The 27992-nt window shown below is 40.5% G+C and overlaps 1 protein-coding gene across 1 annotated transcript in view; it reads left to right on the top strand.

Moving 5' to 3' along the window:
• SORCS1 (sortilin related VPS10 domain containing receptor 1) overlaps positions 1-27992 on the top strand; it is a 297502-nt gene that overhangs the window by 204215 nt on the left and 65295 nt on the right. Inside the window, exons 6-8 of the mRNA XM_054382572.1 lie at positions 10563-10627; positions 20527-20645; positions 23381-23470. Coding sequence (XP_054238547.1) covers positions 10563-10627; positions 20527-20645; positions 23381-23470 — 274 coding nt within the window. The remainder of the gene's footprint in view (positions 1-10562; positions 10628-20526; positions 20646-23380; positions 23471-27992) is intronic.

The following is a 27992-nucleotide window of genomic DNA, read 5'->3' on the forward strand; positions in this document are numbered from 1 at the left end:
AGCAGGTCTCTGTCTCTTTTAAGTACCAAAGCCCTGTTAAAATTTTACTTCATTATATTCAAGAATTTGGAGCAAGCTGGGTGAACTGTCTCAGCTTGCTTGTTGTTGTCATATCTTGGCTTGATGAGGTTTGCAGTCCTATCCAGGTGGGCTGAGACAATTTAAATGTCATGGTATCTAGGATATTTACAAATGATGCTGTGTATTGCTGGACAAGACCTTTTAATCACTGCAGGACAATTCCTGACAAGGGAAGATGCCACAGGGCATTGTGACAAGCTGTCCAGAAAATCGTCTGCTTGATGTAACACACAAGCCGTACCTGATGAGTTGAAGTGAAGAGATCTAATTAAAATATAAGTTTTTCAAAGTTTAAATATGGTGGAGATGGGCACATGCCAGGAGGGCACATCACAGAAGGACCCATGACAGTTTTCAGGAATTCTGAATTAAGCAAGCAATAGGGAATAACAAGAGTTGTGATTTTTGCTTGACTTCTTTTCTTTTTTTTTTTTTTTCTTTTTTTTTCTAAATTGATTACCACACATTTGCTTCCAGTTGAAGCTTTGGCTTTGGGAAAAACTCAGACAGAAGTTATAAGCGTCCATAACACAGGCTGCTATTACCTTGCTAATATTTTTAGACAGCTTCATGGCTGACAGCCTAGATATACAGATGAGCTGCAGGCAAGCAGCACTCCCAGGGGCTAGAGTGAAGGGCAAATCTCTAATCATGCTATTCCTTGGCCCTTACCACACTGATGCTGCTAACACTCCTGATGGTGAGCAACACGCACTAGAGCACTTTGTCACCATTCAGTGCCCCAAACAGTCACTATTTTCCTTCCAGAAGGGTCCTGCCCATCCAGAGCACAAGACATGCTCTCAGCTGACAGTGTTCACTAAAGATCCCCCTTTCTTTTCAATGGATTTAGTGAAATGTCTGCTTACAGCTCGCAGACAGCTGGGCCCTGATCTATCTCTATCTTTCTGGTACAAATGAAGGCTAAAGTATCTCAGAATTTTAAGAATTCAGCTTTTATTCATCTCTGGCTTCCAGAGAGGCAAACTTGCCAGCCCCCTGTGGGTTAGCTGTTGCTGTTAAATGCTTGTTTAGACTCTTAGGATTTGTTCTACATTTCAGTTCTTAAGAAAATGAGATCCAAAGTAGATATATTTATTCCCTGGACAAGGCTGAGAAAATTGTCACACAGCAGTGGGTGAGAGCCCTCTGGTCCTCTTAAGTCTTTCATAACCCAGTCCTCTGGTCCAAGTAGTCTCAAGAGAGAACTTGTTACTCATAATCAAACCAAGATTTGTCAGAGCAAAATACAGCTCCTCAGTCCCAAATTCTTAGTTTGGCAGAGTTCCAACATGTGAGAGAAAAAGTATCTTCAACTTTATTTGATTATAATGGGGACTCTAGAGATGAGGGTAAAATATTAACTTGAATACTTAAAAAGTCATAACTTCTTTAGGCTATTTACCTGGCTTTACCCTCTTCCTCCCCTTAGAGTCTTGTCTTTCATTTGTGAATAGGGAAAAGAAGTACATTCACCTGAATAAACCTTTTGGTACTGGAAGGCCCTGGTCTGATTAATACATAGGCTGATACATTTTGATTTGTCCAGTTCAGCTTACTAAGTAATTCAGAGATACTTTATAAATATGTACAGATTCCCAGAAGCTTCAACTTCTCTCCTATCATTTGCTTCTCCCCCCACTGAAGGTCTGCAGAAGCAGGCAGGCATCCATAAACCAGGTTCAAAATTTTGCTTTGGGGTTACTCTGTAGAAGATGGCTGCAGTGCTACAGAGGACCCTGGAACATGTCAGTCTTCAGTGGGCATTGGAATAAGAAGCTCCATGTGCACCTATAAAGGGCAGCCCTTGAGAGGATGAATTAGCTGTGGATTTGTCTACATCTATGTCAAGAAGCTTTGACTTCTACTTTCTGTTCTCTGTTTAATGAGCAGCATATTGAGTTACCAGGGTTGACTTTCCACTTTTGCTGTAAATTACTTTCTGGCTTCCTTCAGAGCGTGCAGACTGGACCATAGCACCACAAGATGCCAGAAACATAAGTCATAACACAGTGGGAAACTGTGATCCTATTAGGCTGTACCAGAAGAGAAGCAGTAAGTCAGGTGGGTTTGGTCCATTTTAACAGGCAGCTGAGTTCAGATGCCATGACTAGAGGACACCCTCCTCCTTCTCTTGCTTTAAGACAGTACAATGTCTTAAGTTTTCTGCAATATATGATAAAAAGATGTAGAACAGGAGGACTATCTTAAAATCAGGATCTAGTCCTGGTAACTTTTTTTGTCCACTTAGTTTAGATCCTCATTTTAAGAGATTACTCCCACCCAGCATTACCAGTAATAGGTAACTACCTCCCTGAGAATTCACATCCATTTGTTTCAGAGTTTAGCCAATTTTCTTCCTTTGGAGTTTCCCACAGTGAGCTGTGGTGTTGCTGCAATGAGGGAGAAGGCTCAGTCTGTTACTGCCTTTGAAGCCATGGGCTGTGTGGCTATCATGAGGTGGGAAGCTGTGGATGATCCCACTCTAGGGTTTCAAAAAATGGTGGTGAGAATAGAGGTGACTTGTCATGGCCTGGAAATCACAGCACTACCCCCATTTACTTACTCATCTGCTCTAGTTTTAGCAGCAACAGCTACCTATATTCTCAGTCAGTGTTGTGGGGTAGCACCAGTAGGGCTTTACTCGGTGCACTGCTATTTTCCATTAGTTCTAGAGAAAAGGTGGCAAACTGAGTAAAGCATAACATAGAATGGATTTGACCCATTGGCTGCCAGTTTAATTGCACAACATTAAATCATTTCATCTAATTGGACAAGGTGGAAAAGTGTAGTACAGAGATGTGGCAGGCAAAATCTAATTAATTATTGTCAGGAGAGATTTATTGGCTGGATATGAAGAAGTGAAGTGCTGAACTATGCCTATCTGGAATCTGATTCTTTGTTTCTAAAACTGGAAAATACTGTTAAGAGATGTTGAAACTAGAAAGCAATCTTTAAAGTATGTTCTAGGAATAGAAAAATCTGTTACATTTCATGTACTGGGAACTGAAGTTAAGAAACTACAAGAATTCCCTCCCACACTAAACTCCCTGGGGCAGATTCACTGACCTCTGCGAGCAAAAAAAAGGAACAGAGAGTATCTGCAAAGTCCTCATAGAGTCAATATAGTAGTAAAACAAAAAAGAGCCTGGAGGACTCTCAGGCTCTGTTTTTGTCTCTGCCACATAACAGCTGTGTGATCTTGGTCAAATCAATGAGGTCCCTGTGCTCTTGACTAATCAGTGGAGTTTTTCTATAAAGCTGAGGGGGAAAAAAAATTCCTCAACTCCTGTTTCTAACTTGGTCTGCCGGTCTTGTACTTTTCCATAGGTCCTGAACAAATCAGTAGCATGCAGGGAAGGTTACTTAAAGGTTGATTGTCAAGTACTTTTGTATCTTTGGACAAAAGGCTCCCTGTTCCAGTGTTACATGTTACTATTTTTATGAATGGTAATTAGGATTTAGAGCATTACAGAAGCATCAGTGGAACCAAAAAAATGATGCAACTGAGGACTCCCTGAACATCATCCACTGTTGTTGGGATTTTTCTGTCCTTTAAAGCAAAACCAAAAACTTGCCATTCACTGAGTTGGAATAAACTGTCAGTTTTTTAACATGAAGTGGCAGAATATGTCCCAGAGGCAATGGGGGAGCTGGTTTTGCATTGGTAAGATTTACGATAAGGGATTCGCGTGAGTGCTGAGGCTAAAGGAAGATAAATCCCCAAAGGCAAATTCTACCAATAATTGAATTACAAAGCCATTATCATGTGCTGAACAGAGCAACTTTATAGCTCTATTGTGACAGGATGAAGCTTGTTAGAATATTTATGTCCATAGGACAACTTTGGCATAAGGATCTCTGAGATCTCTCTTTCACCTGTCTGTTGCAGCCAATTAGTCTTTCTGTGTAATGCATTATATGTTGAGATGGATACATGATCAAATTGAGGCTGGGGAGAAAGGAATGCTGAAGGTCAGGAGATGCCTCAAAATACAAAACATATTAAGCACCAAGTAATCTGCCAAATGCAACTGGAGTCTAATACCCAGAAAGAATTGGCACAGGTTGCAGGAAGAGGAAGAGAGAGAGCAAAGAGGCAAATGAGCATTTTTAATGATGAGGGATCAAGCTGGATTTTCCAAGTGATGTGTCAGTTTTTTGTTTGGTATTGCACTGCCGCACTGCAGCCACTTTTTATTCAGTGTTGATAAGCTCAAAATAGCAAGGATTGTGTGGCTATTTCACCTAGCTTAGTAGAGTCATGATATTATCTGTCATGTATCTGCCATCCATTGCTGCATGAACATATGCTTGTTTCCACCCAAAACAAAGTGAAGGATGGTTGTAGGAGTCCCCGTTCTGCACTTGTTCATTTCCCCTGAGACATGGGAAAGCTGCATAACATCTCTGTCCCCACATAAAGAATGAATGACTTTCACACTGGTTCTGCCTGTGAAAAGGGCATAGCAGCATTTCTGTTCTTCCAGCCTTTCATTCTGGGATATTTGCCTTGAAGATTCTATAAAATAACAGCATTGTTTATTGCTCAGCTTAAAAGACCCTTGATCTTGGCTGCAATGGGCATGTGTGATACAAGGAATACAGACAAAAAGTTTGCCATCAAATTTCTTGTCCACGTAGTCCCAGATACAGAGTGACTGTCTGAAGTCAAGTATTTAAAACCAAAGGCCCCCAAAGATACTTTTCAGAGTGCACAAACCCTTGAGATGGAGCCCTTATTGTCTGGTGTTTTGAGTTCTTTCTTTCAAAAAAATGGTAGTTTAAAATTAAGTACACCAAGTGGAAGCTTTTTCTGTCTTCACAATGATGCCTTTTTGTGGTTCTGAGTGGTCTGATTGCTTTGCATGCATCACCAGTTCCCAGCATCCATAAACAATTGCTTTTGTCCTTAGAAGTGAAAAAAGAAGAGGTGGAAACCCCATGATAAACAGGGTCTCTATTGAATTTCCTTGGCCTGGAAGAGCTGACAGGCCAAGGAAGCCAAGGTTTTAGAAATGTTTCAGACAGAGAGATGGCAAGGGGCTGGTGACTACAGAAATATGCCAGCTAGCATTTTTTGTGTAGTGGGTAGTGCCAGGCTACTTTTGTTTAGTTCAGCCTACTTCTAAACCAGAGGATGATTTGGAGTCTTTTCCCAGTGCTGCTTTTCACAGTGGGTATAGAATCTGCAGTTCTGCAGTTACTGCATTGCAGCCAGTGATATTGATTTGTGAGGCTCTCAAGTGAAAATGACTGCTTAGCAGATTTGATAATGATTAAAATTTTAGGAAGCAACTTTGCAATAGGACTGTAGGGGTCCTTCATTTTTCATAATCCGAGCCTCTTCTGTATCAAAGCAGTGATCCCACTGCCTTGCACTCCTCTTGCCTTTATTAAATCATTTTCCCAAAAATTTTTTTCCGTTTTCATTTTTTCCTTTTTTTTCTTCTTCCAAACATCCAGACAATTATACCAAAAAACCCACAAAAAACTACTCATCAGAAAAATGTGACAGGCACTACTGAGAAAGTTTTGCACACATGTCCATGGTTTACTTGAAGTTTCAAGGAGTATTACAGAAAGCCTGAAGTCAAAAGGACTGACAAAGGGCATGCAGGCATTTTACCATAAAGTAAAGCATAGACAGCAGCAAGAAGAAAAGTTTGTGGATGTATTAGTGATTACTGTTTGAGAATTGGTGTTGAAAGGGAACAATAGAATTGTGAAACACAAGAAGAAGGTGCTGTTGCTCAGAATAGGGCATGGCTGTTGAACTGTTTATTTTTACAGACATTACCGAGAGAAATCAGTAGCTGAATGGCTCCCAAAGTGTTGTCCATCTGTACCCCTTCTCTTTGTAGGGTGCTCAGTTTAAAAGCTGTCAGAAGTGCAGTACTTTTCCATCTTTAGCTTATGAAATATACACAGACGAGGTTCCACTGACAGAAAAATGACGAAGTAGAGCAGGCAGTTGTGTCAAGTTGGAAACGATGAGTTTGAGGCTTTCTTGTTATCTGTGGCAGACCCATTGTGGAATTTCCTTCTTCCATGTGTGAAGCTTGTGTTTATTAATCAGTCTGGTTTTGGTATGAGAACCTTTAGGTCCAGTCATTAGTCAGAACTGGAATTTCTTTGTAATCAGTTAGGTTTATTCATTTAGTTTCTTACTGATGCCACAGACTGAATAATATGCTTGTAGAAGTAAATTCTCAGCTTCTAAGGATGATCACTTTTTCCCCCAAACAAAAGCCAAGAAAACCCAGTAATAGTGTAGCTGCACACTCAGTAGTGTTGATATACTAAAAATGTAAGATTTCCGATGTATATTCCACAGTTCCTAACACCTTACTTCCAGCAGATGCTTTAAGAACTGATTGTCCTCTGCCTGTGAAAGCATATGTCACTCTTCCTACAGAGGGTATGTTCTCAGGTGCAATGCAACCAATAGCACTGCATTTATTTCATGTGTATGTCCATTGTCATCAATACTGTGTTTTTGAAGGTCTCCTAGGATTTTACATGCTATATAGTAAAGAATATAGCTGAGGTAAGCTATGTAAAATACTCCCAGAGAGAAGATAGCCCAGGACTTTCTCTTTCCCCTTTACTTACAGTACATAGTTTATCTGTAATTAATGTTTTTAAATGTAGGAAATAGGCATATTTCAGATCTGTTGTGGTACCTGCTTTGGGACCTTTATGAGATTACATGTGGATGTCTGTAGTATAGGCATCTGTGATGGTTTTAAGACTGTCTTTAATTTTTCTTCACAAAGTTCAGGCAGAGAAAGTGAAAGAATGAAATCACCATTGGGTGTAAGAAAGCAAAATAATGATAATTCTAAACACTTCCATTGGAGAGATAGAAATGTTTAAGAATCACTGCTCAAAACAAAGTCACTCAGTTTCAGCTTGCCCTGTTTCTCTCCTCTTCTCCTTCTGCCTTCAGAAGGTAACACACCTGCATACTGACCTTGAAAAACAGCCTCTCTGCTTCTTGAGTCTCTGCCTTCTGCCAGGAGGGTCTGGGGGGAGTCCTTCTGGCTGCGGGGGAGGCCCCTTGGGGAAGAAGCATAGCCCCTCAAGGGGAGAGGGAAACCAGGGGGCTTGGTTGTGTTTTTCTGTTGATTGTACATACTTGTAAATGTTGTGAATAGTGTGCATTTGTACATATTCATTGCATTTCATCACAGATTCTAGTTTTGCTTGTAAACACAGCTTTCATTTGCTTCCAGACTGAGCTGGCGTGGTCGTTGTCGGTGGGGGAGGGGGATTTCAGCTCTCATGCTGTTACAGTATCCAGATATCTTATATTCAATGGAGAGAAACAGCCCTTGCTAGGATAAAGTTTATCTTCTCTTGAAGTCATGTCTAACCCCATTCAGATGATCCACAGCTTGAAACTGCCTGTTTCTCCTCATTGCCTGCAGAAAGAGTTGAGTGTGATTAGATCACAGATAAATATTTGTAGTGTATAACTGGGTTAAAATTATGCTGCTTCATGTGGCTTTTCAGGTGACATGGAGGGACATATAGAGAAATATTACAGGGCTGCTGTGGAACAAGACAGCATGATACAAGGAAATGTGACATCAAAAAGTTCTGGTCAGCAGGTTCTCAGCAGGATCCAGATGGGAGTGATATATTTCTGGATGTCAGCTGTGTACAGCTAATATTGATTTGAGTAGTTATGTATTTGTATTTTGCCTGTCCTTTTCCACTGATTGTTCAGTTTATCATTTAATATTATGGGCTTGATGGTGACCTTCTGCTGTCACAAGTAAATTAAGCCCATTTTCTATCAAAACTATGGAATGTGTATTTTCTAGGGTAGGAAGAAAGATCTAGCAGATCGGAAGAGCTGGATATGGTCTTTGACATTACCTCAGATATCCTGTTTGATTTTAGGAATGCCCTTAGATTCTCTGGGCCTTAGCTTTTGTCTTTGCTTGTCATCACATTTCTAATTTGCAGGTGTTAGGAGATATCAAAGGAAAGGAAGACCTTGACTAGATGAATTTATTGCCAGTCACGTTTCAGCCATCCTCATTCTGTATATCCTTGGCACAACTGATGGCTTAATTCTACCCTAAGTTGAAGCTCCTGCAGTCTCAGTACTCGCTGTCATAGTGTGGCAGTAAGTAATATGCAGGTCACTACAGTTGTAGCCTTCTAACTCTCAGGGCTTGGTAGGTCCAGATATTTATATGCTGCTCTGAAGACATCTAAGACTTTGATGTAAGTTATGGCTCATATCACAAGTGAAAGCAACAGTGATGTCTCATTCTGAATTAGCAATCTTTGCCTAAGAAGCAAGAGAGCTGTTTCTTGGGGTCAGAATAGTCCTGTGAACAAGAAAATCATGAAGCACCTGACTCAAGACTCAAAGGCTTTAACTAGGGCAATAAGTTCTTTGCTGGATGAATACCATTGTTTTGTGTCTCTGAAGAGACAGAGTTCAAACCCACGGAATATAATCCTTGCTTCTTTGGAGAGTTCACATCCCCATGGGGCTCTGTGAGGTCAGGAGGATGAATGCACAGACAAAGCTGTGCTCTGCCTTCTGCAGTAGCTCAGTTCCAGGGGTGCTTGAAGCTCACTTGAATAAACAGGAATAAAAAGGAGATGTGCCAAAGTATAAGCTTAGTTCTTCTGCAGGGTTTTAGAGCTGTTTGTCACTGATATCTATCTTGAACTAAATTGTAACTAGCAGGCCCAGCATTTTGGCCCTAAATCTGCTGATGATAGCAGGCAAAGGAAAAATGCCCTAAGAAGTTACTCCCTTCCCACCCACCTGGTGTCAGTTATCAAGAAGAATAGGTTTTAAATGGAAGTTGAACGTTTCAGAGAAAAAGACCTTGCCATAAATGCTATTAAATGTGGAGAGGAGGTGAAAGCAGTGCTGGCTCAGAGTCTTCCCTGAAACTTCCAGTTTGCAGCAAAGGAGAACAAAAAAAAAAATCAAAACCTTTCTAGCTAGAGAATTGTTAAGAGATTTTGTCAAGCAAAGCTAAGGATTAATCAGGACACAAATAGTCTTGTTATTGTTAACATTTTTATAATGGTTATGAGTTAATGCACATAATGATTAAGGGCTGGAGCTGCCTCTGATTGCAGTCAGTGGGAAGTGAATTAAGGTCTAAATCACTGTTTGAACCTAGCTTTTGATTTCCTGAAAAATAATGAGACTTTGAACAGAGTGGCATCTGATTTGTCCATCAACGGAAAAGTTTCTCTTCCCTCATGCATCTATTAACTTGGAGGTCAGATGCCCAAGAAGAAACTGGTTGTTTAACCCTTAGCCTTAATCTGGGATTATGACATGAATGATGGGACCAAGACCCGGAACAGGGTTGATTGTCAGGGATGCTGCTATGGTTGGTGTACAATGGAATCTGCACATATTTGCAGTCAGTACTGCCATAAATCAGATTTTCTACCAAACTTCTTGGCATTTGCTGGGGAGGGACTTCTTAGGCTATCAGGTAGTGACAGGACTAGGGGGAATAGAATAAAGCTGGAAGTGGGTAGACTCAGGCTGGTTGTAAGGAAGAAGTTCTTCCCCATGAGAGTGGTGAGAGCCTGGAATGGGTTGTCCAGGGAGGTGGTTGAGGCCCCATCCCTGGAGGTGTTTGCAGCCAGGCTGGATGAGGCTCTGGCCAGCCTGATCTAGTGTGAGGTGTCCCTGCAGGGGAAATGATCCTTGTGGTCCCTTCCAATCCTGAGTGATTCTATGATTCTATTTTACGATTCTATGATTTGCACTGTCCTAGGGAATTGTCTAGACCAGCAGTGCCAGTCCAGGGGAACATCAGCAGTGGAAATAAAGATGGAGCCCATAAACCCCTTATTTTCAGTGCTCCATGTCTTTTTGTTGTCACTTGTTAATTCAGAGTGAACTAACAGTCATTTTCTGAGTCAGTCTGACATTTCTTTTATTAATGGAACACTGTTTTTAGTAGATCAGAAGTGATAAAATGTCTCAGGATCTGATTTTATTTCCCCCATTAATTTCTTAATTAATGAAGGAATATTGATCATTAAGAGTGTCAATTAAGGAAATGCACATAAAATGCCCACTATAAAGGAAGAGCTATAACTAGTACGCTGGCAAATGCAATTAGTTAGTCTCCTCTAGCCCACCCAGAACTGAAATTCAGCCTTCTGACCAAACGAGGAGACACATCAAAATACTAAGCACCAACACAAGCAGGAACAAGTCTTCAGGCAGAAAGAAGTGAAGAAGCCAGATACGAAGAACTCATAAGTACAGTGGCATTAATTTGATTATATGGTAGAACTTCTTTCAAGTTTTCAAGTTTATTTTAGGAAAATATCCTAAATGCTTTCAAAATGATGAGCTCTTTCTTGTGAATATGAGTTGAGGTCCAACTAAACAGGATCTCCTGTGGAATTAATATCTCAGAGATTCATGATCTCTGTTATTTTTAATGACTTTATATCAATCTATCTTCCAGGTCTATGATGGGGTCTGGTAGAGAGCCTGATCTCGTGCACTTGGAGGCAAAGACAGTGGATGGTCGTAAGTACATTGTCTTCCAAATATTGTGGTGTTCTGGACTGTTCTTTTAACCACACAATATTGTGATGAAAATCTGATTTCTCTTTGGTGATTCATTCATTTAACATGAGGGATTTGACTGTTCCAAGGCAGGTCTGTCAGAAAAGAAGTTTTGCAAGCAAAGCAAAAACTTGGGATTAGCAGGCTGTGAAAGAATGTGATAGGTGGTAAACAGTAATTTGACTTAGTATACAGAGCACTTTACTTTCTTCCTGCCTAATTTTTGTTCGTGGGAAGATGGCATTGGAGAGAAGTTCCTGCATCACAGTCTAGCTGCTGTTCTTTCACGCTCACTTATAATGTTGGAGTTTTAACAGAGCAGGGATACTCTTAGGTTCTGCCTTTGAAAACACCTCGTTTCTCTTCCATTAGAAACCTTTTAATGACCAACCTAAATGTGTTCTTCACTGTTACTGCTTGTCCTGTCATTGTCCTTCACTTTCATCAGCTTCTCTCCCTCCCTGCTTTGCCTCCTGAGGTGCTTTTCTCCATTTCAGGAGCCTCCTTTACCTGCAACTCTCCTAATTGGCTCTAAATTCTCTCAGGCACCCTCAGCCACCTGCTGGCCTTTTCTCCTCCCACCCCATGCATTCTCAAGATTTATCTTTGAGCTCCTCTGCCTTTGCAGAACTTCCTCCATGGATTTATTTTCCACGACACTGGATTCCCCCAGGCAGGCATCATGCAGAAAGCCTGGCTGCCAGAGATCTAGTCATTATAATTCCATATTGTTTCCTCTGTAGGTAGCAGCCACATAATAAGCAGATTTTTACCATTTGCAATATATAAGTATCAATGATGCAGTTCATTAGTTTCTTTAAAAATGAGTACAATTCTCCCATGAATTGTACCCTTAAATGCAGTGGTGCTGCTTAAAAATGTGTATTTTGTCATTGGAAACTTTAAAACTACCTGAAAAAAAAATAACTGTAAGGTCACAATATTTTTAACTCACTGAAATTTAGCATGAAAGAGAATTTGCTGGAAGATGAATTTCAAAAGGAAGCAGTTGCCATAGAAGCCATAAAGTTTTAAAGATCTCTCAATTTCAAGATCTGCAGGATTAGTAAAAGTGAAAGAATGTGGTATCTCTGTTTTTTATAATTTGTGATCTCTGGATATTGTTTCTCCTCTCAATTTCACTTACCTCAATGTGGTGGCAAGGCTGGGAATGTGAGCCTCTCTATTTCTCAGGACATGCTAGATGAGAATGAAATATACTGACAGGACAGTGTCTGTTTTCAGAACCAAATGTTACTGCTAGCTATTAAGCATTAAGAATTCGAGGTCACAGAATCACAAAATGTCTTGGTTGAAAGAGACCTTCAAGATCATCTCATCCAACCTTGATGAGGTTGTTGAGATGAAGCACTACAAATGATATTTAAGAAGCTATAGTTTGGTGCTTTTGACAGATGTTCAGCTATCAGTTGGCAGAAAAACTCTCCTGCTCCAAATGGGTCTTGTTTGAAACCTTAGGCTATAATAAGAACATTTAGCAGAGTTGGAGCATGTTTCTGCAAAAGACTTCTTGAGTGCTTAACAAATTGGTGAGCTTTCAAAAAACAGATAGATGAACTGGTCTCACTGAGGAATCAGACATGCTAGGCAAGAATTGCAGATAGAAAATCATTGCTCATCAGCTGAGCTCTAGTAGCTTATTCTGTCTATTTATATTGTCTTAGTTGTGAGGCAGCACAACTTTTTCTGTTTAGACAGTGACAGAACTACTAATGTAAATATCACAGTGTTGTCAAACCTCCAGCCAGTGGTGTCTCTTCTTGCAAAAAGCCATTAGAACTTCTGCTCATGGGTCAAGAGGGCCCCAGATCAGCTCATTGGCAATACAGGAAAATATGTTGGATTTTGCCATTGCTCTGTTGTGACTGTTGCTCCAGAGAGCATTGGGCTCTGCCAAAGGACTATAGTGAGTACCAGTAAACAGTAACCTTGGAACATTTCACAGTCTCACAGTATATCAGAGGTTGGAAGGGACCTCCAGAGATCAAGTCCAATCCCCCTGCCAAAGCAGGGTCACTTAAGGTAGTCTGCAGAGGAATACATCCAGGTGGGTTTGGAAAGTCTCCAGAGAAGGAGACTCCACAACCCCCCTGGGCAGCCTGTTCCAGTGCTCTGTCACCCTCACTGTAAAGAAGTTTCTCCTCATGCTGAGGTGAAATCTTCTATGTTCAATCTTGACCCCATTGTTTCACAACATTTTTTGCCAAAAGACTTTTGGTATCACATCAGGACACAGGATTTTGAGACTGAGGAAAGCTATGAGTGTGCATATGATCTGTTACTCTAGTTACCATGACCAGCGTGGTATATTCAGATCTCTTGGCTACGGGAGCCTTCTTTTAAGTACTAAATCAGTCTCCTTTTCCTGGATAAAGTAACTGTGATCCTCCAAAGAATGAACAAATCTTTCTCCTCTGGAATGAAGCAGGTGTGTCCCTGCCAGTGGCGTGAAGTGTGCTGAAGTGAGAAAGATACCCTTTAATTTCAAGCTGAGGATAATTTGCAATATTTTTTGTGGGGTTTTTGTGTTTTGTGGTTGTTTGGGTTTTATGTTAATATTCTTGTGTTTCTTTATTTATACTTTGTTTGCAATATCTCTTTTGAGAGTTAACCAAGTGTAAAACTTCAATAAAGGGATTAAATTTGAGAAGCAGACATGCTAAAAATAAAAAAAGATTAAAAAAAATGCAGGGAGAAAGAAGGAAAGAAAGGAGAGTCATGAGGAAACAACTGCACAACCTGTACAATAAAAGTTTCTGAAGTGGAAATAAAAGTGCTAAGCAAAAACCTGCTGAACTCAAAACAAGTAAGACAAACCACCTCATTCTTGTGCTTGGTGTCTCTTACAGCAGAAGCTGAGTAGTGCAACTGCAGCTTTAGGTGAGAAGTAGGAAAGCTGGCAGAGTACATAGAGTGGTAGCCCTCCATGAGGAGGAACTTCTTCGCTCTGAGGGTCACAGAGCACTGGAACAGGATTCTCAGAGAGGTTGTGGAGTCTCCTTCTCTGGAGATTTTCAAGACCCATCTGGATGCATTCCTGTGTGACCTGTGCTAGATTCTATGGTCCTGCTCTGGCAGGGGGCTTGGACTCGATCCCCAGACTTCCCTTCCAATCCCTAACATCCTGCGATCTCCCAAGCAGGGTTGTTTGAGTGCATCTATCATCAATAACCTTAGTATTGGGCTTTCCCTGCTGGAACAACAATAACTCTCTTATCTCTGCTCCCTGATTATGGTCTGTCTGTGAATTTTATTTATCATGTTTACATACATAATGTAAAAGGTTGACAAGGTCCAAAATAGGAGTCTGTTAGCAGGCATAAATCAGTACAACCTCAGAGGCATGTTGATTGACACCTGCTGAGGATCTGGCTAGTAATTTGGTACCTGAGTCCTGAGTGCACATTCTCTCTCTTTTTTTTTTTTTTTAATTTTATTTTTATTTTTTCCCTTGGGATCCAGAAAACCTGATCTCCCTCTGAACACACTGTGTCTCATAAAACTAGGGTGCAGGTAGTGGTGAGCAAACTGTGTACAAACTGTGCAGTTTAGTTGTATTATTTGAGACAGATTTGCATAGCTGATCACTGCCACTTTTGTTTTCAATTCTGTTGTGTAAATTTTGGAGAGCGGCATGCAACTTTCCAGCTTGTCAAATGTGATGGTTTAGTTTATTTTTAAAAGACTTCAGGCCCACTCTGAGTTAAGCTGGGACTGAGAGCACAGCAGTAAAATGTTTTTGATTTTTTTTTTCTGTTTGGAAGAAATTCATATGAACCTTATCACATATTTCCATTTGTACACTTGGGTATCCCTGGTGTTCCACTTTGATTTTGGAACAGGATGAAAGGCGTGCCAGCAAAGTCAGCAGGAATAGTGATGATTTATTTTTTATTGGTTTGTTTGGGTTTTTTTTTTTTGCCTGGTTTCAGGTCAACACCTCAGTAAAACAATTAATCCCCTACAGTTCTTAACCACCCGATAAGCTGCTTTTTGTTACACTCGCAGCCGTAGTCAGCAGGCAGAGTGAATGGTGAAAGTTAAACCTAGGTTTGCTTAAATGCAGCTTGAAGTGCTTTCAGAAGCTGTATAAACTTAATGACATGTGAGTTTTAGGTTTCTAAAGAAAGCCTTAATTAATAGGCTTATCTGACTTGAGCCACGAAGGGTTATCCCAGTAAGGCCTGATTCAAGCTAATTGACATGGGAGGTTGTTTTCATTCATGTGATGCCTACTGATGAATCCTAGCTGTTGAGAATCGGAAAGATGGATTCCTAGAAGGTATTTGGAGTCTAACTGGGTGTACCCACTAGCCCTCCAAAGGATGACAAAGCTGACTCAGAGGATGTCTAAGTGACAGTTTGTACAGATGCAAGTCAAGAAAAGCAGTTGTTCCATTTATGAGGTGCTCATTCACTTATAGATGCCACTTGATTTTGAGGGAAGTTTTTAATTTATATTCTATTTTTCCTTTTGAGTGTGAGTGAAAGAAGTTAAGGGATTTTCTGATGTGCTGGCAAAAATGTAGAGAGCTCCTGTTATTTAAAAAGTACTTTTGTTTCCTTCACTTCTGCTCTCCTGCTTTACACAGCAACTTTTCTTATTGAGAGGTAATTTAGGTGCTGCTGTGATTGCAAGTGAGACCAAAACCCCACCTAGGGTCAGCATGTATGCTCTGTTTGCTGATCAACAGGACCTGAGCCTCTTACCAATCGTGTCTGAATCACAAAGTTGTACCAAGAATTTAATTTCTGTTTTCACTGAACATTGTGAGGAAGAATAAAATAATCAGTACTATGGAAAAAAAGGAGTAAGCAACTTAGCCTGACAGTCTTCTGCTAACATAGCTAGGGGTGAATTCCCATTGTGCCCACTGCACAGTGCCCTAAACCACCCTGTGCAGTTTTTTTTCCTGATTGTGATTATTTTTTTTTTTAATCATGATTAGTATTTGTCCTGGAGAATAATTAATATTTTTTTCTTGATCATGATTAGTATTTGTCTTGGAGAATGACATCTGTTAATCTCTCTAATTATATCCTTATGCTAGAAATGGCAAAGGATGTGCTTTCTCACATGCAGAAAGATTCCTGACACTGACATACAATGAAGAAATAGTAGCAGCAGGATATTGGTGTGAGAAGTCAGTAAATGGGATGACTTTATTTTAGCGATCATTACTGGTTAACTGCCTTGAAGTTGCAGAGTCCTGGAGAATTGGGAATATATTCCCATACCATAAACATTTCACTAGTCCACATTCAGACCAGATGGAAATGGATGAAGCACATCCATTATGTCTTTCTCAAAAAAGGAGTAGAAAGATTTAAAGCATGGGAGAATGTTTGATTACGTTGGGGAACTCATTGCTATGGGAGGTTGTGGATGCTGAAGGTGTGTTTAGACTACTAAGGCACCTGGATAAATTCTTGTAACCATTTCTAGGCTTCTGTTATTAGTCAGTGTTGGAGAGGATTTACAGCTCTGGGTCTTTCAGTGAGATATGTTACTACCATGTTCTTGAGGTTCATTAGTTATAGGATGCCAGTCATCCTTCAAAAGCGGAAACTATCCCTGATGTCTAAACTGCTCAATAATGAATTGGGATGCTCCACAGTAAATCCGGAAGACAAACAAGTCTTAAATTATGTGGATGCTCTTTGCATAAGCTCCTGATTTGTCCTTAGTGGATTTATTTGTAGAGAGAAGCATACATTCCTTGAATTAAAGACAAGTAAAAGAAAAATTAGACATTTTACAGTGAATATTGTATCTGGCTATCCTTGTACTCAAATAATGGTTTTGAAAAATATGCATGCAAGCTTTGACTGGAAAGTAGTGGGTATTACAGTTTGATATGTCATCCAAAATAACACTCAGCAACAAGGTATCCTGCAGAAAGTCCTACTCTGCTTTAGGAAGGAATTTGAAACTTGTCTGTGTACTTTTGCAGAGGCCCATCAACCTCCAGTAACCAACAACAACCTGCCATCTCTACCAGCTGAGCCAGGAAATGTTTTTTGGGACAGGATGGATGAATTTCCCTTGAGAACATATTAGCATGGAGCATGGAACAGCAAATTCTAAAATATTTCATGGTACAGGGTCCCCTTGGCTCTTAACTTTTTCCGTGTTATCATTTGCAATTCTCTTTCACCACTGAAACAGATTAATTGTGTCAAAGGATTCCCTTACAAGGTGTCTCCTTCATTCTTGTGTTCTGTGACTTTTTGTGCTTCCTCTTCGGGAGCAGCTGCCATCCCCCAAGAAAAATCTTACTGTAGGTGTCTAAATGTGACAAAAATCAAAGTGTCTGGGGATGTAGGAGCTAGGGCTTGCTGTATGCTTTTCTCCAGGCACGGCATGACTTTGTTGTTGTATACTAAACCCAGAAGCCGTCGTTGGATGTGAGGGTTTTGGAAACGAAAAGCATAATGTCCTAATTACCTATGGCAGGGAAAGCATCTGTGCTGGAAAACTAATGGAATTAATTCCAGAGCTTAGCAACTGAGTACATTAATTGACATTAATTAATGCTAAATTACAAAGCTCTGCCAATGGAATCGCATAAAATGTCCATGAGAATCAAATGCCGAAACAAAATCCTTGAGTTAATGCGAGCAGAGCAAAACTTCCCTTAGGAAAAAAAGAGGGATCCAGGCACTGCAAGAAGCCTTCTTTTCCTTCTTTCTGTCTCCCAGAGCAGAGGGAGCTTTTCTCGGTGTGCACATCTCAGGGTTTGGCTGCTTGGAAGATTAGCTTACGCAATTTCAGAGCTCTGCCCTTTAGTAGTTATTACTGGCATTTTAGAATTGAAGCCATGGAGAACAGCACTGTGAAAGTTCACAGGAATTGCCTTAGTAAATCTTCATCAATAGTACAATCACTGCTGCACAGACTTCTGCCATCACAGCAGAGATAGACATAGTCCCTATTACTCCCTTAAAACAGGACTGAAAAAACTTCAGTCACCTGTGCTGGATGTCAGCCTGACCTGCTCTTTGAAAGCTCTTGTAGAGGAGATTCTTTAATTTGCTGGCTGATCTCAGCAGCATCTGTCCTGTTCCCTCCCTGTGCTCTCAGGATAGATAACCTGTTTTCATGGGAAGTCAGAGAGCACTGCAGTCTTCTCTCAATGTCTCCCACACAGCCAGCGTACCTATGGAAGTAAAAGGAAACTGGGGTGGTGTCCAGGAGGAAGCGTAGTCTGATCCCATATATGAAAAGGTACCTAGTAGTGCCAACAGCTCACATTATGGTTGGGGCATCCCTTTCAACTGATGCTGCTTTGTTCAAGCTCAGGATTAGCAGGCATTTCACTCAGGAACCTTCTTGAGACAGAATGAGGCCCCACCTGGAGTACCGTGCTGAAGACTTCGGCACAGGAAAGACATGGACCTGTTGGAGCTGGTCTGGAGGAGGGCATAAAAGTTAGTAGAGGGCTGGAACATTTCCCCTGTGAAGACAAGCTGAGAGAGTTGGGGTTGTTCAGCCTGGAGAAGAGAAGGTGCTGGGGAGACTTTGTAGTGACCTCTCAATACTTAAAAAGTCCTTGTAAGAAAAATAGGGACAGGCTCTAGGGTGTTAAAATGGAACAAGAGGTAATGATTTTAAACTAAGAAAAGGTAGGTTTGGACTAGATGTAAGGGAGAATTTTTTACCATTAAGGTTGTGAAACACCAGAACAGGTTATTTAAGAGAGGTGGGAAGTGTTCCAATCTTGGGAACTATCAAGATCAGACCGGGTAAGGTTTTGAGCAAGGTGATCTAGTGAAGATGTCCCTGCTTATTGCAGGGGTATTGGACTAGGTGACCTTTAAAGGTCCCTTCCAACCTGAACAATTCTATGATTGTGAGGGCTGGAGTGGGTGGCTCTCCTTCATGGTACAATAGATGGAATTAAACAGGACTGAGTATTGATTGTGTTGCAGGTGAAGAGATGTGCTCTCTGTCTCACAACAAGGAGCAGACATGCTGCGCTACACAATACTGTTGGATCGTGGAAGAAGCTCTGGTCCCCTTCTCCCCTTTCTTCCTGAAAGCTGAGGGACAAAGGGCTGAGCAGCTCTGAAAGGGAACTTTCCCAAGCTGGCTGGATGAGCAGGCTGGGAGTTACATCGTTCTCTGCCCTCTCGTGGCTAATGTGGAAACAACCATGTCCCTCTGAAGGGATATGCATTTCGATTATGCTTTCTAGCCTCTATTAATTAATGTTTTGCAGTGAGCTGAGAAAGCATGAAATGTTATAAACTGCAGTGACTAATAATACTTAGCACTTTGTACGTTCCAAGAATTCTGCAAATGCCAGGGTAAAATCATCCTTCATCAAACTTTCCTGAAGGTTCGTTACCCTGCGTGTCTGTTTTGAGCAAAAGTCAACAGCCCTTAGAAGCAAGCAAAGAAATGTCAGATGATAGATTTTAATTAAAAACAAGATTAAATATGAGATGGTAAAAATCCAGCCATTTCTATTTCAGTGTAAAATGCTACTTCTCTGATCAGAAGGTGGTAATTATATCAAAGAAGGAAAAAGATTAGAAGCATTTCTAATGTTAATGCCATTTAGTGTTTCTGTCACATAAGTGCTACTGCTGGAGTGCCAAAATACTTCTTCCTGTAAATCAGCTTTGTCATTAAACAAAGTGTAACTTCTTAATTGATCTGAAATAGCACAAATTGAATACTGAGAATCTAGTTCCTTGTTCTAGGATAAATTGCCACCATTAAGAAACTCAATTTGTTTTTCTTCAGGTGATAGATTATGAGATGAGCACCCTGCAGTGCCTCAGAATAGCAGATGAGGAAATCCCATCCAATGACAAGTGGATCGGTTAGGGCTGCATTTAGACCATTTAGTTTGAATCATATGACTGATTGAAACTTCCAAGGCCTCTAGCTTCAAGAGAGTGTGGAATGGTTGCCCAGGTCTGCCAAAGTGCACCTATGTACACAGTCAACAGAGAAATAGGTAAAACCCCTGAACAGGAGCTGATCTTTCATCTTACTTTCCAAGGTGACCTGAATTATTCTGGAGAGTGTAAGTGTTGTAGAAAACACAGTGGTGCACTGTGGAAGAGATTCTCATTGGTGACACTATGGGGCAGGTGTCCTCTGAAGGTGTCCTCATATTTTTGTATGCTCTGGACCTTGAACTTGTTTTAAATAAACTCAACATGTGGCTTAGGAGATGCTGTCATGCTCTACAGCAAATTCCACACTATGAGGTTGACAGGGAAACTATAGAGGCTCAGCACAGGGTATCTGTCCTGCAGCACAGACACACCTCTTCAGACCAGTAACTACTTTTGGAGTCACAGGACTTGGACTGTTGCCTCTCTAAAGGGTCCTTTACACCTCTGTTGTTCCCACACAGATCATTAAGCTTAAGCCTGGGTAGTATCTAAGTAAACTCATCAAGGTGGGTAACAGTGCTGAATGATATGCCTATGTCTAGGTTTCTGTTAGACCTGAGCCACAAGCATCACATTGTGCCACCTTCAAATGCTCTACTTCCAGCAGGGATCCACAAGAGCAGAATGGAGTAATCAGATCAGCTATGCTGGGTCTTTCTTGGTATAGAGCAGCAATATGTAGCACCTCTGATGTAGGGTGGAATGAAAGGAATAGAAGTCTGAGACAGGTGAAGAATGAAGGAACTTAAAAGAAGAAAGTGATCAAGAGTGGATTTACAAGGGATGTAAGGGAAGGAAGGGTTGTGTTGCATTGACTGGAGAGTGCAACCTCATGTCTCATGCTGCCTCAGCGTACGTATTTGTGACAGCAGAAATAATCTATGCTCAGGTCCTCAAGTGTCTTGGCTTTGTTCTTTCCCTTTCAGATTCCCAATACATCACGTGCAAGATGCAGAACTGCAGTGAAGCCACTCGCAGCAAGCCCTTCCCAGGCTATATTGACCATAATTCCCTGATCGTCCAGGATGACTATGTCTTTGTTCAGGTGCAGAACACCCTCATCTCCTACTTATTCTAATATTTTGTAGTATTATTCTATATGCTATTATTTTCACTTTCATTCCTTTGCATATGTGTGCATGTGTGTTAGCTCCAAACTAATCAGACAACACTGGATCCAAATAATGGTATTGAGTGATCATAGCAGTTCATTACAATGGTAAGAGCATTCATTTTACCTCTAATACCTTGTCTCTATCTGGTCATAGAGTTCCTACCTGGACCATCCACCTATCTACTGGAGTGTTCTGTGCCACTCCCTGCAACCTCCTCAATGCTCTAGGATTACTGCTCTAACCTCTCAGCTTGAAGTGATGTGTCAGTCTTTTGCTATTACCAGGGAGCAGACCAAAGCTTTTTGATCATGGGAGGTAAACAGAAAAGGAGGGAAGGAGTCAGGGGAAGAAGCAAAGGAGAAGCAATCAGGCTTTATTGTTATGCCTCAGTTGTGATTATAGTGAAAAGGCTGAAGATGAGGTGTACTCAGCCAAGCTGTGTTCGGGTGAGAGCTAGTGAAGAGATCTGAACTACTGCAGGTTTCATCAGGCTGCTGCCAGTGTCCATTTACTAACAGCCAAAGAGGACAAAAATAACAGTGCTGCATGGAGGTGAACTGGAAATTACTAGGACTAAACTGGTCTTGCAGGCAGTTTACTATGCATAGAGGTGGAGGAAAGAGAGAAGACCAGTGAGTTGATTAGATGAGTTGGTTGGTAGTTATATTCAGTTAATGAACTTGGTCTTAAACACCGGTCTCAATTATCCACAAAAAAATCTGGGACATAGCTTTTGTACCTAGTGTGTCTGAGGCATGAATGAAATGTTTATGTGAGAAGGAAAACAGGGGCTCACATCAGTGTTCAGCCATTCTCTCTTGTTTCAGAAAGGCTGGGTGTTTGTTGCTTGAGTGACACAGCTGGGAAATTTCTCATCCTATGTGAACTGATTAATCACTTCATCACTGCTGCCTTGTTTTGTGTGCTCTTCAAGATCGTTAGTCTTGTCTGTTCTGACCTGATGTTATTACACACTGTAGAGAAGCTGGCCCCTTTGCCTCAGATGAAGTCAATGCTGGGGAAATTGTCTGCCTTTCTGGATAGTCCTTGTATTTTGCTGTCAAACTTCAGCTTTGTTCCCCCTCCATGCCAGCTGCAGTAAGGAGGAGCCATGTGAGGAGAGGTAGCCTCTTAAACTGTTCCCCTTTAATGCCCAGTGGGACTTTGCACAATTTTATACATTCATAATGCAGCATGTTGAAGGTGCCATGTAGTATTTTAATCTAGAAAGTTCCCATTTTAATCCTTAAACTTCTTAGGATTCTTAAACAGAAATGCACATAACAGGTCAAGGAGGTAGTGCTTGCCAATCACTAACAATTAACACAGGTGTGAAATAATAATATTGGAATCCCTGGAAACAACTTCTGCTTTATTTAAAGTAGTCTGTGGGTTCACTGTTGGCTGGTAAATTAAAATGGGATTATTCAAGTGGTTATCTGGATGTATCTGGAACAAGGTGAAGGTATGCCATGGCTGATGCTGGATTCTTCTTTATCCAAGATACTGTTCTTCAAATGATGAATAGTCCTATACCAGACAGACAAGGCTTGGAAGAAATGATGAACACCTTTCTTCCCCAGCCTTCCCTACCTGCCTTAATCTCCATCTAGATTTTTTACAGCTAAGGCCTTTGAAATGAGAAATTAGTAGGCTAAAACCCATGAGGATTAGGGAATGTGGGTTTATTTTTCCCACCACACTGTGTTTTATTTACAAACTCATGCTCATAAACAGTGCTTCTTGCCTTCCTTTCCCTTACTTTGGCTCAGTTCCCTTAAAAAAAAAATTGAAGAGCTATAGAATAAGAAATAATTCTTACTTTACATAAGATGATACGAGCCTAGCCTCTGTGTATCTCACATTTTAAACTACTTCAGTGCATTTTAAACCACTTACTACTAAACCAAAGTCTTGATAAGCCTGAATATTAGGCAATTAAAGCAAAGTTCTGCATGGAGAATCCCTTGGAATACTTGTTCTTCACTATCTTTCATCCAAGGATTTCAAAGTACTTTACAAACATTGATTATACTTCAGCAGCACTGGAAGCCAGATAACACTGACAGCATTTTTTTTCCTTTCTATTTTTTACCCCTTTTAAATAGGTGGTAGGAAATGAAACCTCACGTTTTTCTAACCCAGCATTTTCAAGGTCATACCACCAGCATTTAGGCATTTAAATAAATGTCCAGATGCACAGAAATACCAAATCAGCTGAGCTGCTCCTGCTTTCAGGAGCTGTGAATGCTTAGCTGATCTCACAGCAGATACAGATGATGGGTTGTACAGGGCCATGCAGGAACCAAAGCTGGAGGCAGAAATAGAAATGAAGCATCCTGGCTGCCAATCTGCTGCTCTAACCAAGAGCTGGCATGGCAGCTCTGCAGATAGTGAAGAACAGACTCTTTGGTGGTGAGACAGAGGCCCAAGTAAAGCCAGGACTTCACTTTCTCTAGATTTTCACCTGAGATTCTGGCCTTTGTCTCTTCTTGCTTTCTTTTTTGGCTTTTTGGATGACTGCTTTTTCATCCACTGTTGGTAGTGCTGTGGTTTTAAGCCATTGCCATCACCCCTGACAGCTTTTGCTTGATATTTTTCTTGATAATAATAACAAAAAATATTTTTCCAAGTCTTGATGCTGACTTTCCTTCTTTTCTCATAGCTGACATCAGGAGGAAGACCCCGGTATTACGTATCTTACAGGAGGAATGCATTTACACAGATGAAGCTGCCAAAGTACTCCTTGCCCAAGGTAGGTTGCTGTTGCTGGAATGCCAGTGTGAACCCACAGGTATTGTGGCTGCAGAGAAAGTCTTGAATCCAGTAGAAGTAACTGCAAGATGACATGTTAGGAGTGGAAACATCATTCTTCTTTAACTGAACACGTGCAAGCAAGAAAGGACTAACAACAAAGTCAGCAGTTCAGCTTGTCAAGGACATCAGCAAGAAATGTAGACAGATACCACAGCCCTTGTCAATTACCATTTCTTTATGGTTAGTTAATTAAGTTTTAGAGGGGGACTCTTTTCTTTTTTTTAAATTGGTCTTAAAATGCCCTTCTCCTGTCCCTATCCTGTGTGAGCTGCTTTTTGTGCTGTGCCTCATTAGCAGATTTTAATGGGAACCAAGCAAAGAGATGTCTTTGTGTGTCTGCTCCATATCTTCCCTAATTAAGAACAATGGTGAATTAGCATTGGAGCTTGAAAGGCTACTGCTGCCTTCTGGAGTTGCTTGCTTTTTTTTTTTTTTTTTTTTTTTTTTAAAGATCTATATAAAATTTTAGCTCCATTTTAAAGAAATCACTGTTTTGCCGCTGGGTTCCTAACAACTTCTTAATGATGGAGGATTTTTAAATTTTTTTTTAGGTCTTTTCATTCTTGATGTAGTCTGGGTTAAGTGAAATTTAAGATCAAAGGTAACAAATGGTCTTGTGGATGCTTTTTGAGGTCTAACATCTGGAGACAAGCATATTCCCAGAAATTAATCAAGGATTGTCAAAAAGGAAAAAGAAAGTGTGATACTAGCCTATTCCTAGAAGTTGAAAGTGCACCAGGCTTTGTAGGTAGAAATATTCAAAGGGATAATTATGTTAATATTACAGCTGCCTGTCTTTAATTCCTCAACCCAACTGATCTGTTTAAGGTGGATTAACTGGGTGGCCTTTATATAACCAAACTGCAGCTCAAACCCAAGCCTTCAATACCATACCTTACCTAGTCTGCTGTTGTACCCTTTGCTCCTGTTTTACATTACCTGCAAGCTCAGCTTACAGGGCTTTGAGGACCCTACCAGAAGCTCTGACACAGGAGACCTGTGGTCTACCCCAAAATCTTCAATCATGTTTAAAGATAGTTTTGTTTGAAACTTCCTGTCCAAGAAAGGAATTCATCTGTCACAGAACCACAGAGTCAATAAGGTTGGAAAAGACCTCAAGGATCCTCAAAGTCCAACCTGTCACCCAAGACCTGTCGATTCAGATCAAATTTAAACAGGTGTTATTTGAAGTAACCCTTAGCCAAAGGAATTGCATTGCTAGCATGGTTATTGTAACACCCAAATCAAAGTAGCCATTTACAGCTGATTCAGTCTGTAAGGGAGACTGTTTGCTTTGAACTGGTTGTCTCCTTTAGCCCACACTTATTTTTTTCAACTGTCCACTTTCTCAAAGAGGTACCTGGAGAGCCAGGAAAAATACACTACAGTTAAATTGCAAGGTGTTTTCAGAGGATAGGAATTGGAGCAATACATTCATATTATTTGACCCAAAGGAAAAGGGAGATATTTAAAGTGATAAGATGCTTTGTCACAACCTCAGAATATCTTCAAAGACTGAGGAGCTACATTTGGCTTGGAAGGAGCTACAGTGGAGCTGTGGCTGTCTAGGAGGCTGCTATCAAAGCACCATAGCTGCTTTTTATTTAAAATGCACAAAGTGTTATACCATTCCAGGAATTGGAACAAACAGCTTCTTTTATGCCTAAATTCTCTTTTATCTCCTTCATCTAAGAAAGAGGGACCAAATATGGTAAACAGTACTAAGCGACTTCTGGAGCTGAAGATGGAAACATCAAGCTTTTTGTCTCTGCATGTCACTTTTCCTAAACTGGAGGGGTGTGACAGCAGGCAGCTTTGGTGGGTGATGCCACTGCTCAGGCAGGAATGGCCTCCAGCAAATCAAAACTAAAATGTTCTCCTTGGCATTGATAGGCTAGTAGCCAGTTTGATTAAAGACCTACGTGAGCTTGAAACTCCCATTCAAGAAGATGCCTGCATATAAAATGTGTATACAGGTTGTGGTAAGCCTGTAAAAGGTCTTTACTGACACCTGCTAATTTCTGCAGTGGCTTTGGTACTACTCATTCTGTAGCCCAGCACAACAATGTGTGCTCTGTCACAGATTATAATATCACTCATGGTAATCACCTTAAATGTACACACAGGATACCAACATCTGTGAATACTGAAGCAAGCCAAGCAATTCCTCTTTTTAAAAGACCTGTCCTTAACTAGTGCTGGGCTGAATACTGATGGGATGGGTGTGTGGTAAATCTGTTTTAAATTCATCACCTTCCTTCAACCTCAAGATTCACATTCTGATAGAAGAAGAAGCAGTAACTACCAAAAAAAAAAAATAAATACAGATCTTAAAAAGAGCTGACAGTTCCAGTAATTGACAGAATAAAACAGGCATTACACAATGCTGCTATTTATCTTGCCAGGAAGAAAAGATCCCTGAGTAAGTGCTAAAAGGGCAATGGAAACATGTTTAGTAATTTAGAAAGCCTTGGCCTTTACTCATTTGAGTCAATGCCTGACCAAACCTATGCACAGCATTGTGCTCTTTTGTCTTTGGGAAGCCAAAAGGGGCAGATAGCAGAACTGCATGTTAATCCATTTCCACTGAGTGCTGGAACAGAGAGAGGAAAGCTCAGGCTCTCAGTAGGCAGATGCATGGGGAGCCCCTAAAGATGACAACAACTGTTTGAGAAAGGTGCATTGCTTTCCTTTCCTGCCCTCCTTCTGTAGGGAAGCAGAATGAATATCTGCTGTAGTAGTGGAAGATGCAGAGAAGCTTTTGGTCCATATCAAGATGAAGGCTGTATTTTTGTGTTATTCCTTTCCCCTAAAAGGGCAAGCTCCATTCTGAAACAAAATCTAAAAATTAATATGATATATAGATTGATTTTAATTTTCAAGTTTTTGATTTTAAAGTCAAAACTTTCCTGATGTTCAGAGAGCTGTTTGATGCTCATATACTGATCCTTTTTCATCAAAGCTTTACATTGTTACTGCATCTTTTGGACAAGGCTGTATTAAGAGGAAAAATTAATTGATCCCCAAAGGCAAAGAGTTGGAATGCTCTCTTTTTTGACTTTCTGCACCAGGTATATTATACTGATTCTCTCTTCAATCTCTGCATCTGCAGGCTTAAATTCCTTCATCCTTAGTGGGATCTTCTTCAGACTTGCATCTTGCAGTGTGATCTGATCAAAACTCAGGACGCAGCAAGTGAATAAATTCACTTCATTGCTTTTTTGAGCATCCATTAAATTGCCTTTACTTTTAGTTACAGGATCATAAAACCATAGAATCATTCCTCAGTGTTGATCAAACTTTTTACCTCTATTCCCTAATTATTACAAAACTATCAATTAAAATGCTAAATTAAGGAAACTGTACAGCCAACAGACAAAAGAAGTTTTACTTATGATCTCTGTGCTTAAACAGAGAGGTTTGCCCATGTGTATATGCACATATGCAAAAGTTTAAACTTGAGATGAGAACTGTGCTAGCCAGTGTTGCCTGAGGCACTTTGGGAACACCTGCTCATATAGGTCTACCAGCATCGACTAGGGTGACAATCTGAAATAAGAAGCCTCTACCAAACAGATGGAGCAGTAACTTCTACTAGCACAGCTGGAGCTAAGAGATGGTGTCTATTCACAACCTCAATTAGTAGAAGGCAGTGGGACTTGTGTTGCCTTTTTTATTGCCTTAGGATTTAAGCCAATCTGTTCCCCTACAAAACCAGCCCATCTCTGGGATACATTTTTCTCCAGCACAAAGAAAAAAGTGAATCAAGTGAATATTCATCCACTCCATACTCAGATCTGGATGAACAAGCCACTGTTCTGAATCTTAACTTCATGGTGAATCTGCTTTCAAATTTATACACCAGGTTTCTTCACTATATTATTTTTTTGTCTTTACATTACAAGGGTCCAGCTGGAAGTATTAATTTCTTCTACAAAAACATGTGAATGGTCAAAGACTATTATTAACAGAAGGAAGAAGCAGCATCAGCTTCTAGAGTATATTTTCTGATAAAGTTGAACAGTTTTACATATAGAGAGTCCTGGCTAAGATTCATGGATGCAGAATAACTTTGGGATATCTGCCCAAACCAAAAAGAACAGCTGAATCTTCCGGGAATCACCTGGTGCTAAGAAATCTGCATTTCTTTTCCTACCTCCACAGATTTTTATGGCACCAAAGAACTCAAGAGTGCCTGTGCTGGGCAGATAGAGCCTAGGAACTTAGTTATAACAGTCTCTCTCCTGCTGGCTTTTTCCCCTGGGTAGTAATTTCATCCAGGCATTGAAAGAAGGAATCAGGTTTAGTAGTTTCTGGCTTTTTTTTTCTTTAATTATGCAAACTTTGCATTGCTTCCTGCCTGCTGCAACACACAGGACAAATAGAGTAAAGCAAAACCTCACTTATAACGCTGGTGATCTAACTACAATTCTTCTCTTTACACCTAAATAAGATTAGAG

This window comes from Indicator indicator, chromosome 7 (assembly GCF_027791375.1).
Source record: "Indicator indicator isolate 239-I01 chromosome 7, UM_Iind_1.1, whole genome shotgun sequence".
Lineage (NCBI taxonomy): Eukaryota > Metazoa > Chordata > Aves > Piciformes > Indicatoridae > Indicator > Indicator indicator.